At 39.7% G+C, this 12,564-nt stretch overlaps 2 protein-coding genes across 2 annotated transcripts; both read right to left on the bottom strand.

The window, feature by feature from the left end:
• Positions 1 to 915: 915 nt before the first annotated feature.
• On the bottom strand, positions 916 to 5,861 carry purbb (purine-rich element binding protein Bb). Its single transcript, XM_027020628.3, has one exon. The coding sequence runs from the start codon at positions 5,761 to 5,763 to the stop codon at positions 4,870 to 4,872; it is 894 nt and encodes a 297-aa protein (XP_026876429.1). The 5' UTR covers positions 5,764 to 5,861; the 3' UTR covers positions 916 to 4,869.
• A 1,521-nt stretch (positions 5,862 to 7,382) lies between these two features.
• il1b (interleukin 1, beta) lies at positions 7,383 to 9,575 on the bottom strand. The gene is made up of 7 exons (XM_027020770.3): positions 9,479 to 9,575; positions 9,338 to 9,371; positions 9,079 to 9,136; positions 8,806 to 8,986; positions 8,423 to 8,590; positions 7,962 to 8,098; positions 7,383 to 7,862 (listed from the first exon to the last, which is right to left on the bottom strand). Exons 2-7 carry the CDS (start codon positions 9,367 to 9,369, stop codon positions 7,623 to 7,625), a joined length of 816 nt encoding a protein of 271 aa, XP_026876571.2. The 5' UTR covers positions 9,370 to 9,371; positions 9,479 to 9,575; the 3' UTR covers positions 7,383 to 7,622.
• Positions 9,576 to 12,564: the final 2,989 nt, after the last annotated feature.

The following is a 12,564-nucleotide window of genomic DNA, read 5'->3' as shown; positions in this document are numbered from 1 at the left end:
CCGTAGCTGTACCATCAGTACTCATCACTACCACCTGCAGTGTTGCATATGCACATGCGCAGAATGACTACATGCGTCTCAGTGTTGCCATGCTCACTGGGCACACATGGCAACACAGGCTAAATATAGCCAGGCAGCCCAGCGTACTGGGAGCAGGGTTTCTTCCTGTGAACACACAAACCCTCCATCAAGCAACCCCTGCTCCCGGATTGCAAGGGTTGTAGCGCCAGTCCCATTCACAATCTCTTTGAAAGAAGTGGTAATGGCTTTGTTGGTTCTTACTCCAACGTAGATGGGAGAAGCTGCATTTAACTGAACTTGTTGACTATGACTGCCCTCCTCCAAACTGTAAGGATGCTGTGTTCACCTACACACTTTCTGCAAATTTGGAGAATGGCAAGAATCTAAGTAACTGAGCAGTGTAACTGTCAGCATGAAAAACACAACAGGGCGATTAGTGTGAATATTTATCTGTGGCTGCACTCAACCAAACCCCAAATCACATGTAGTGCTCAGCTGTTCCAGAAACAGACAGAGTCCAGAGTGACACCACTCAGGCAGCAGCATGCATCTTGAATGTGAACTAATTCCAGCATGAAGTATTAAAATCTATTTTCTCATTGTTTTTGATCAAATATATTTGCTTTGCTTTAAAGCATGTTCAATCAAATTAGATGTGTGAGATTGATTGTCCAAAGAGAAAAATGTTTAACTACTCTTTAAAAATAGAAAAAAAAGTTTGAATCACCACAAAAAATAGGGGCAATTTCATACTCCATTCATATTTTCCATTATAAAACAAATGTAATATTGTATTGTAATAGAAAACAATCGTATTTTTTTTACTTGTCTTCTTGGATGTTAAAAATGGACAAAATCTTAACATACAAAAGCAAGAGACAACAGGAAAGGGAATTGTTTTCCATCAATTATAATTTCCTTTATTCTGTTACAAACATACATAGCATTTTCTAAATATAGACTTGTAAATCTCCATTTGAAAAACTGTGCAGCCATAGGGAAATGGATGGCTACCCAGTCTGTGGTTTACAGGAGGCAGGCTGAGTTTAGGGGGTCAGTTAAGAAGCAGCAGTACTGCAGGGTCTGTCTTCATGTCATGACAGAGTTCCTACTGCAGGAATATTTACCATGTCTGCCTCCCCACCACTTCGAGAGTGAAGGGAGGGAGGGATACGATGCGCATGAGACGAGACATTGAGGATGCCGAAAACCTGAGTAGGAACCGGACACGGGCTTGCTGTTCACATTAAAATCTCTGGTTACATCATCAGATTACTTGGAAAAATAACCATTTCTCAGACTTGAGAAAGAATGTTCCATAAATTGCTAAGTCCATACTTGTATGTCTAAAATAGTCCACTAGCACATTTGCTGAGCTCTGTAGAATGACCTGGAATAGTAAAGAGAAATCGTCCCAGACAGTCATCATTTCAATATAGGAGAAAACAGTTTGGACATACGGGAAGGGTCAACAGAACCTTCACATTCCCCAACCTTGAGACACAGGAAGACAAATCACCCAGTTACGGTGAGGAAACTGGCAGGAACCAAGTATATAAACCCATTCCAGTGTATGTTCCTTCCTGTTATCACTTCCATCAAGACACAAATTATTAAGAAACTACATGTTAACTTTTGAAATAAGATGTAGTGCATACTAGTAAGCGGAATATCTGGGCTTGCCTTGTATAACAGATGTTTTACTTTAAAAGCATCCACTACCTCTTAAAAAGCAAACAGTAAGTGCCTCTTTGAACTGTACTAATAATTTAAATTTGTTATGACAGACTCATATATTAAAAATATTACCATACACTACTACAACCACATAGATCTCACAGGCTTACAACTTGATCACTATTTTTCTTTCTTGGGAAATGAAGTTGTGTTGATGGGGGAGTGGGGCTCTCTCATTTTACAGCAGCTGAAGAGCTGGGAGAAATGTCTCACCAACAGCTGCTGTGTTACGCTTGGCTGGCTACCGCCCCAGCAAGGCCACCGAAAACGCTTCAGGTGTTCCCCGCAGCTGTCTGATGTCAACTTAATAGTCTCAACGGTCACCAAATGCATCCTGAAAATGGCTAAAAATGTCAGTGTTCACTGTCCGAACAGTGAATGGTCCAAACATTACCAATTTGATGTATGCATGTTTGGTGCAGTCTTGCTAACATAGCATTTTTGGGAGAGGGAGGGGTGTGTGTGTGTGTGTGTGTGTGTGTGTGTGTGTGTGTGGGGCAGGCTTGACGATCAAGCCCTTGTGTCTGTCTGCATTTGCGAGCTAATGGCACAGCTGCCTCCTCTGCCACCAGCGCAGGAACACTAGCTTTCCCATGCCTCTTACATTAAAATAGCCAGCCTTAGTCAGCTCACTGCTGCATATGAACAGCTGCTGCAATTGTAGATTCAGAGAGAACCCCAATGGACAGAGCAACCAGTACAAAGCACACACAGAGACAGAAAACCAGCATCTAGACAGAGCACACAGACACAGAGAGAGAGAGAACCAGCGTCTGGACAGAGCAGTCAGTACTGATTTTGCAACTGACAAGTGTGCCAAAACAAGGTTTATACAGGAAACCCATCAGGTTACATCTGGCATATTTACCTTATTGTGATCTATCTGTCAAAAAATGTGCTCTGTGGTTGGACTTAAGTGCATCTTCGGCAAAAAAAAACAAAACAAAACAAAAAAAAAACATTTAGAAAGTGTTGAGTAGGATGTTGATAGTTTACAGCAGGACACATAATGACTGGAACAGCTGCCATTTGACATGAAACAGTACAAGTCAGTAGGGATGATAAAATGTGATTTTATATATGAATGCAAAACACTGTTGTGCCTCCAAATGATCCTAAAATCCTTTGCTGTGAGAAAAAACAAATATCCAGATATACATCACTCTATAAACTGCACCGTATTTCCTGGGACGTTGTCTCGCCTAATTAAAGTGTGACAATGAAATGTGGCAAAGAAATCAACATAACACACCTTTACTGTTCACGGTGATGAATCATCAGTCTGCTTGGTAATTCACATATTCTTTAGAAGAAAAGGAATATACATGACCAGTTTTCTGAACATTCACACTAGACAACACCTACAGATGTAAAAGGTGCTTAAGAACTCACATCATATTTTGCTTTCCCATTAAAATCATATTTAGGATTGAGAATAAAGTGACAAAACATGAGAACATCAACATAGCAGCATACACTATGTTGAAGGACTTAATAACTTAACAGGCAATCAGATATGGGCATGAACAACAACATAATTACTAAAAGGACCAATTGACAGACACGAGTGACGTTTTTATTAAATGTCACTTTAAGGGGAAGTTTTAAATTTTTTTTGATTAATAATGAATAAAAACCTAGTGCTGCCTGTTAGCATGACACCATACCAAACAGGAACATTTAAAAAAATGAATTGTTAATGTTCCCTGTTAGCAAGAAATCTTGCCAACCAGGAAAATAAGTTTTTTATTCATTGCTAGCCACTTTAGCATTGTCTGGTTTAACTTTCCCTTTAAATGGGGTAATTTTGACAAAAAATACCACAAATTATTGGGTGAGCTCAACACAAACGTACATTCCATGTGATGAGTAAGGAATGAGATTTACATATTATGAAATAAACTGTCACAATATATCATACCAACTCTCTTTACTTACACAGAGGTTATACTCTTCCACAATTTTTGGAAAACAAATACATTGGACATTTTTCCATTTCATATCTTATTTTTTTTTCTTTTTTACAAAACTGCCTTTCCGGCTTTAATAATTCTGTAATACACATATATTTTCTATTTTATGTATTAAAAATATGCTGGTTTGTTCAGTTATTCTGTCAAAGTATAATCTGTCAAGTTTTCTAAACAAAAAAAAGAAAGGGAACAAAAGGAAAATACTCCTCTATGCATTCTGTCCTTTAAATAAAAAAGGAGTGTGGTTTCATTGCATTGACTCAACGGGTCTGTCCTTATACCTACAGGGAGAAATGACTTATTACTTTAATGTGGTCATTAAGTTTGGACCCAAATTGGAAAAGACAAATGCTCTGATAATCTGGTTTCACTTCAGTGCCACATTCCTTGATGTTGCGGGCAAAAGCACTCTGCATTCTTCACACGTCTCACTCAACCCCCTTCTCCTGTCATGTGTGAAGGTGGGCTTCCCCAATCTGGCCTTTAACATGTCAGTATACCAATTAGTCAGGCTTCATGTAATAGACTATGTCATTAGTCTACAGTGTAATTTCTCTAAAGGTTTTATTGTAAAGATTCCTATGGCTTATAAACTACTCTCCACATCAAAGTCAGTAGCCTATACAGCTATCGAATGGATGGACAAGTTTCAGAGAGTTAAAGTCCTTTGATTATCGCTGTCTTGCGCTTCAACAGGACTCCATCCAGACTAATGAATGTCTACGCTCACACATTTCTTATTAAATATACTGAGCAATATGCATCCTTTCCAACTGCTTTCATTCACATGCACTTACTGCCTTTTAAATTCAGCAGCATTAGTGTTTGATATTATAAAAGTTTAAATTATTATCTCGAACAATTAAACTTCTGGTTTGGGACAGGGCGGTTTCAGTAATAAATCATATTTCTCACCTCATTAAACATCACTCGCTCATGGCTTTAGGCGGTTTTCTTGAAATCCCCAAACGTCATCACATTAACTTCACAACCTCATTATCTATATTTTCTGTCAAATTAATATCACGCCACAATATTTTAGTAGGCTATTTAGGTCCGATTCATCATGCACTTCTTCGGTCGTTTCTGCGTCTCGTAACCAACTCTCAGCAGATCTGAGGTGAACTTCTCGACTCCATCAGTCATCCTCCACGTCTTCACCCTCCGACTCTTCCCTCCGCTCGTACATCTTATCCCGTTGTCTCTCCTGGATTTCTTTCATCTCCTCTGCGTATCGGCAGAAAGCGCCACCAAATTTACTCCAAGCTTTGAAAGGAATCGTGATTGAGTTCCGGTAGCTCGGCTTTACCTCACTGACTCGCAGGAACACCCCATACTTGTTGGACCCGACATCAAAAAAGAAGCGCTTGGAGTCCACCATGATGGAGGTGCCCTCGGGCAGTTCGCCGTAGCTCCCCGCCGCGGTGCCTCCGCTCAGCTCTTCGTCGTCTCCGCCATAATCATCTATAAGTTTGGCCAGGGCGTCTCGGAACTCTATCAAGCCCTGCGCCGGGAGTGCAATAGTCTGGCCGGCCTGCATGCCACCCCCGGGGCCTCCGACCCCAAAGCCGGGCCCTCGATTGACGGTCTGGCGGATTCGCAGGAACCTCCCCCGCTGATTCTCCTTCAGATCGAGGTAGTACTTGCGATTTTCTCTGACTAGGAACTCGCTTTTTAACGCTCTTCGGGGTCCACCGTCGTCGCCGCCAGAGGACTGCGCGATCTGCTCCGGGCTACTGGGCCCCAGCTGCGCGTAGTGCTCGATGAAGTCGCCCAGGTAGTCGCGAAACTCGGCCGCCACGGACATGGAGAGGGTCAGGCGGCTCTTCGAGCCCCCGGCGCCCACCTCGGCTATCTTGATGAACCTGCCCTTCGAGTTCTGCTTGACGTCCAGGTAGAAGCGCTTGTTTTGAATGTCGAGTCGCTTGGACGCCAGCTCCTGGGTCTCCTGCTCCCTCTGGAAGTGCGGGAAGCCCCCGCCGCCTCCACTGCTGCCCCCGCCGCGCTCACTCCCGCTGTCTCCATCCGCCATCTTCACCGCCACCAGCCACTTCTCCCTCGCACGGGGACACCAGCACGCCCGGCCAGTTTACGGGTACTGAACCTCTACTACGGCATTGGCCTCAGACGTGCCAATAACACACAGACGCGCTTCCAGACTGGACGGTCTGCCTGTCATTAACATTGCAGAGGCGGGTCCACGTTTGCTATTGGTGTGAAGTCTTTTCACTTCCTGTCTTTGCGAGCGGAGGCTTTGAAGGAGAAAGTGCGTCACGGGGTGATTCAGGACCAGCGAGTGTTATTCACCCCAACACAGTTCACACTGAACACACACACTGAACTGAACACAGGTCAGCTTTTCAACCAGTGTTTTAACCACCTTCTTCGACACTATTGACGAGCGTCAAATGACGTTCACAAAATTGAGGTCATTTTATTCACCATATTTGGATCATCTTACCATGATCCAATTTTAATAGTAGGCTAAAAAGTAATTTGGAATTATATATTTATATTTTAAATACATTTTCACAAAATATTACTTTAAGGCATTTAAGTACATCAAATTTAGGCTACTACTCCTATTTGATTACTAAATTGAGGAATAATGCCATAATGAATTTATTCACCGTTTCTGCACATTGACATGTTAGCATCATTAGAATGCATGGATTTTATATTGCCTGAAGTGGAGATTAAGTATAAATCTTTTGTCTTTGTGTATTAATACAGTTTTGATTAGACTACTATTATGTATTTGATTAGACTACTAATATGTATTGCGTAGAATCTGCATTTGTTAAATTGTATTTCCTTTTGTATGTCCTTACAGATTATAGATTACCGCCAAGGTTATGACGATTTTCTGCAATGCAGTTCCTCACAATCACCACATGGGAGCACTAAAAACTATCGGTCGCTTATTCTCGAGCAATGGTATTCATGAGTGCATGTTGAACGCTATAATGTCAGCTAGAGAATCTTGTTTGCTGATTTAGTGTCTTATGATTTGGATTTATTCACTTTCTAATAATAATAATAATAATAATAATAAGAAGAAGAAGAAGAAGAAGAGAAAAGGTTATGATGATGGTTAATAATAATAATAATAATAATAATAATATTATTATTATTATTATTATTATTATTATTATTATTACTGGAAAACGGTGCTGTAGTATAGCCAACACTATTTTCCTTAATTAGCACTTCAGCATATTTCCTTAATTAGCACTTCAGCAGATTTTTTTTTTTTAAACCAAACTGTTTCTGGACAAAAGGATTACAAAGAGTTTCTCAACGGCAGGCAGACCAAGAACTCCTTCCACTCTATAGAAGGAACACTTGTGTTGCTTGTCTTAGAGAGCAAAAGTAGACAGGCACATAAGTCACACACATCAGGAATACAACACATGCATTAAATGTTTGCTAAAAAATTCCAGGAATGTTTATGTATGTTTAATATCAATATATTCCTCGAGAAATATATCAATAATATTTAAATTAATATCAAAATTGATTCTTAAATTTTCTTTATGTATTGAAGTATATATATTGATGGATTTATTGATAAGCTGCACATTCCTGGTTTTTAGGACCACCGAGCAATTTCAAACTATTTCTGGGGAACTACAGAAATCTTTTTGGACACAAAGCATGTATTTGTCAACACTTTATTTCAATATTACTAACAAAATAGAAATACATTTTACAATAAATAATAAATTATGTAGAAAAAGTAAAAAAAATAAATACATTAATTATGTTTGCATATATGCATAAATCAATTAACAATCAGATTAACAAAATTCCAATAACAGATTATTAAGCTTCTGGTTTTAAGACTGTACTTAGTACATACTTTACTACTAACTGGTTTTCTGATCAAATCTAATTATCAAACACTACTGTCTTATCATAGAGCGTGAAGACCTTGAGGCGGGAAGCGTCATTCTCTACGCACATGTCCACGCATTCGTGATCTGCCTGGGAGGTACTAATGAACCAGCCAGGATACTTGACTGATTCAAAGGTGTTCACGGAGTTCCCTGTGCCCCTCCTGAGAAACAGGACGCGATCCATGTCGTTGTTTGCGCTGATCGTCTTCAGGGTGTCCTTGTCATTTATTTCCTAGAAGAGACAGAAGGTGTTACCTCTGCTATTCAAAACAGGAACTCTCGCAAGCCATGTGAACACTGTGTGCAGGTGCTGTCATGGGTATGCACGTACTTCAATACTGAGGGTAGGGGTTCCAGACACATTTGTGCATGAGAGGTACAGCTTGCTTTTTGCAATTCCCAAACAAACTGGCTGGCCTCTTAGGTCAGAGCACCTCGGTGGTGTGTAGGATGACAGGTGGAACAATACTGTTGAAAGCAATTCAGGTCTATTAGTTTAGGGTCAGCCTGTTTTACAATACATGAGTCAAGGGTGACAGTGGCCAGAAATCAGACTAACGGGGAACACAGCAGTAGTTATAGTGACAGAGTTATAGTGATGAAACTGCAGGGGTAAGAGAGACAGATACAGAAGAAAGAGGTGAGTGGGCCTCCCATTCACAGTGTCTAAAGGCTTAGGAAGTCTAAGTAAAAGAGTTAAGAGTCAAAAAAGGGGGAATCAAACTCAGTATTCAGGCCACATCAGAAATTATTATGAGCATTTATTATTATTGTGAGGTAAAGGAAGTTTACCTCTTCTGTGAAGGTTTCCACCCTTCAGTGTAACAGCCTGAAGAACTGGAGCAATTGTACTCTTCACCAAGCTCTTCTGGAGCTTGTCACACACCGTACACTCCATGACATTGTCCTGCTTGTTGTAAGTCTTTGATGCATCACAACAAACCACGTTGGCCACACTCTCTGTGAGAAAGAGAAGAAAGAGCTCCAGCATTAAGCAAAACAAAATCAAAAGGAACCACTCTTTCACAAAAGAGATATCTGACACTTTTTGTATCAGAATAGCATTTCAGCTGATATTAATATTGCTAATAGAAAAAAGCAGAGAGAGAGGTGTAGGGGGTCAGATACCCCTATTATTATTAATATTATTCTTATTCTTATTAGGGGTCAGATACCTTCAACCACACTGTCCATGAAGATATTAAACACTTCATGCTCGGTGAACATTGTAGACTGAACTTTATGGTGGGTCTTAAACTTCTGCATGGCGATGATGATTTTCACCAACTGCCCCATGGTAGTAGGCTTCTCCTCTATCTCAATCTGGACGCCTTCATGCAAAGCACATCTGCAAGTCTGCATAAACAGGAGTCCATTGTCAGTTAAGATAATGATAGTCACCATGCATAGCATGTCCCTAAGGATTTTAAAATTAGTAGAGGATTTACCATCTCAGAATAGTCTGGCTCATCAAAATCCATGTATTCAGATTTACTTTCGATGCAGCTGTAAAAACAAATTTAAATAACATGTAAATAAATTTTATATGAAAAGTTTTTAAATAAATCATAAACAATACTTCTGAAGGCATCATAGGTTTTGTGTTTTTTCAGTGCATATCAGCACTTTTCAAATTCAGTTTCTAATTGGCATACACATCAAATCAATCAATCATGATTAAGTGTTTTATATAAAAAAAAGACTTACATTTCTAACTCGAACAAATCCTTCTGTGCCATTTCTGAAAAAAATAGTTCTACATTAGGATTTTTGTTGGTTGATTAACAAAGAAACAAATAAATAAAAGTTTAAATTAATTAAGTCAAATTGAAACATCAAAGCACATACCTGTACTGAATGTTAGGGCCACTAACTTTAAGAATCCTTAAACTGTCTGCAGCTTTGCTTTGTTATTCTGCTGATAGAAGGACTGGACTGGAGTACTTCGTTTTATAGTCTTAAAGTGGGAAATTTGTACAGGAAGTGTGTGTCATAATGTGATATCTGTCACTAGTTTGTTCCGGATTTGCTTTAGGCTATATTAAGATTATTTTAACACTTTATTTAAAGAAATTAAATATTTTAACCGTAACCCTCTCTTTACATTAATATCACACACATATAATCTGCACCTCTTTAAAAATCCCACCATGCAGCTTTCATCTCATCTAAGGTTTTAAGACAGAGGTGGGTCATTCTGGCCTTGACAGCCTGACATCAACAATTGGTGGTTTTGGTGCTTAAATAGGTTAAGATGCAGCATAAATTACCATGGCGATGTAAGTTAGCACAGAAACAAGCAATAAATGTCCATTCCAGTTTTCTAAAATTTCTAGTCTGATTTTCAACGGTTTGCGTGTCTGAAACTCATCTTGCATAAGAACGTCTGTCAAGGGCAATGGAGAAGTAGTTGTCTGGGGTGGAGGTGTGCTGGGCTACAGCAGGGGACATCAGGGGGTGGTGGGGGTAGCCATGGCAGCTGAAACTGGTTGGGGCTCAGTAACATTGTGACATCAGGAATAGGTGAACCTGATTACATTATTATTACATTGTGTTACATTGATGGAAAAGAATCCAAATAATTCTAAAGGGTTCTGAAACCTTTCCAAATTTTAAAAATGAAAGGGAAACAGTAAAGATTTGGAATTCTACACCATCACGGATTTTCAGAGTTTTCTATAGAGCATTTTGTAGTCTTTCACTATTACCATTATGAGCTTAGGAGTTTACGGTTAGTTAACACTTCCTTATTTTAACATTTTAAAAATATGAAGTAAGCAGGAAAGTTTCATACTAATGCAAAAGCTCACTTTCACATGCTTCCTCTTTTTGTGCATTAATTACATTACATTTATCCAAGGCAACTTACAATTATGACAGAATACAACTTGAACAACTGAGGGTTAAGGGCCCTGCTCAGGGGCCCAACAGGGACAACATGGTGGTGGGGGCTTGAACCAGTGACCTTCTAATTACAAGTCAAGTACTTTAGCTACTGATTAATTAATTCTTAATTAATTTCTTAATTTCTCAATTAAATTGTAACATCTGTCCATTCCAATTAAGTGAAATACAGTAACAGTAACAGTGACATACAGTGACATATATGGTCATTGGATTCCGTCAACATATTTACAATCACAAATGATTTGCTACTATTAGATGTACTCATCTATGGCTGGGAAATTTCAGTTAGTAAACAACAGTGAAATCACACACTTGCACATACTTTGCACAATAGCTTCCTCTTTTGTTGTGGGTTTTTTTGAGGACATATGTTATTCCATAGATTGCATCATAAAGGACACACTCCGTAAGCTGTGATGAAGGCTATTTTCAACAGAAACAGCCCTCATAGCAGTGACAGAATAACTTCATGTTGACAAAGCTGCCAAACTGCATCTGCCTTGATTCTTGATTCACAGTAAACCACAACACTCTCCTCTCTGTTCTCTCCAGGCTTGGTGTGACTGGCTTTGCATGGTTTCAGTCCTATCTGGAAGGATGGTCCTACCAGGTAACCAGGAGAGGATCCGCATCCAATCTATGTAGGCTGTCCACTGATGCTACTCTGTTAGGCCTTCTTCTCTTCTCTTTGTATACTTGTTCTCTTGGTGATGTAATATATTTTCATGGCTTCTCCTGCTATACCACTGCTATACCGATGACACCCAATGAATTATTTCTTTCCCTCCCTCTGACACACAGGTTTCCGGATGTATCTCAGCATATTTGACTGACATTGCATCATGGATGACAGCCCACTGCTTGAAGCTCAACCCCAGTAAAACCGAGATTCTGTACATCTCAGGAACTCCCAGACCTTACCATGACATCACAGTTTCTTTGTAGAAATTCCTTGTATCACCATTTGAAGCTACTCAGAGTCTTCAACTTTGGACAACCATTTTCATTCAAACTTCTCCATGTGTAACGAAGGCTACCTGCTTTCATTGTGGCCTTTGTTCCCATTTGCCTGTGGGATTCCACGTATATATCCTTGTGGTTTGCTTGGTGAGATGGATTAGTGATGTCTCATGTCAGCAGCACATAGACTAACCAATCTCTAGTTGTGGTAGCAGATGTCAGAACACGAGTCATTTCAGTGTTAGTCAAGATTTTGGGTTTCAGAGTAGCTCCCACATCCTCATAAGTCCTCCACTGTCATCTTGTATGAGTATTCTGTATTTCAATAGCCCACTTTCATCACCTGCACTCACAGCATCTGACCCTTGTTGATCCAGGCAGCATCAGAGCCAGCATTTAGACATTGTTAGTGAGGTTAAGGACCTTGCCTAAGGGGTCACACTGGAGACACCCTGGTCAGGATTTGAACTCCCAATCTCCCATACCAAAGTCAGTGGTGCAACCCAGCCCAACCTAACCAACCACTATAGCATAGTAACACTTCCAGAACACCTTTCTTCCATCTCTGCAATATGTCTAAATTGGGGTGTTCAAGTTCAGATTATTCTAGAATGTCAAGTTATTGAGAATAAACACGCTTGACCACACTAGCCCTGTTTTATAAGTAGCACACAGGCCACCAGTTAAATCTGCATCAAATACAAACAATTACTGACTAATATGTACCTCTGACCTCTAAAGGTCTTGTCCCTAAGAGCTCACTTAACTTCATGCAATATATATTTGCAGTAATGCTTGCTATGGAACATTTTAGTAGCCTGAAGAATGAACCAAAAAGAAACCTGCAAAGCCCACCTGTGATCCTTACACCTAAAATCCCTGCAATATGAATAGAACAGAAAGGTGACTTCTAGTGGCCCAACTCTAGATTACAAGATGTATACAACACACAACTGCAAGTTTTAATATATTTGTGACTATACTACAAACTCACATTTATCACATGTTCATAATCTATTTAAAGGTCATTTCAAAACATTGACAATTTTTATTCAAGCTTTATCTAC

Source organism: Electrophorus electricus, chromosome 19 (assembly GCF_041902795.1).
Source record: "Electrophorus electricus isolate QZ-2024a chromosome 19, ASM4190279v1, whole genome shotgun sequence".
Classification (NCBI taxonomy): Eukaryota; Metazoa; Chordata; class Actinopteri; order Gymnotiformes; family Gymnotidae; genus Electrophorus; species Electrophorus electricus.
The sequence above is the reverse complement of the archived record's forward strand: the minus strand, read 5'-3'. Positions and strand labels throughout refer to the sequence as shown.

Excerpts from the sequence above, each read along its gene's own strand:
- purbb (XM_027020628.3), bottom strand. The coding sequence starts at position 5,763 with ATGGCGGATGGAGACAGCGGGAGTGAGCGCGGCGGGGGCAGCAGTGGA.
- il1b (XM_027020770.3), bottom strand. The coding sequence starts at position 9,369 with ATGGCACAGAAGGATTTGTTCGAGTTAGAAAT. Across the intron at positions 8,987-9,078 it reads AGCCAGACTATTCTGAGATG|ACTTGCAGATGTGCTTTGCA; the intron begins GTAAATCCTCTA and ends CTGTTTATGCAG. Across the intron at positions 8,591-8,805 it reads CATGGACAGTGTGGTTGAAG|AGAGTGTGGCCAACGTGGTT; the intron begins GTATCTGACCCC and ends TCTTTCTCACAG.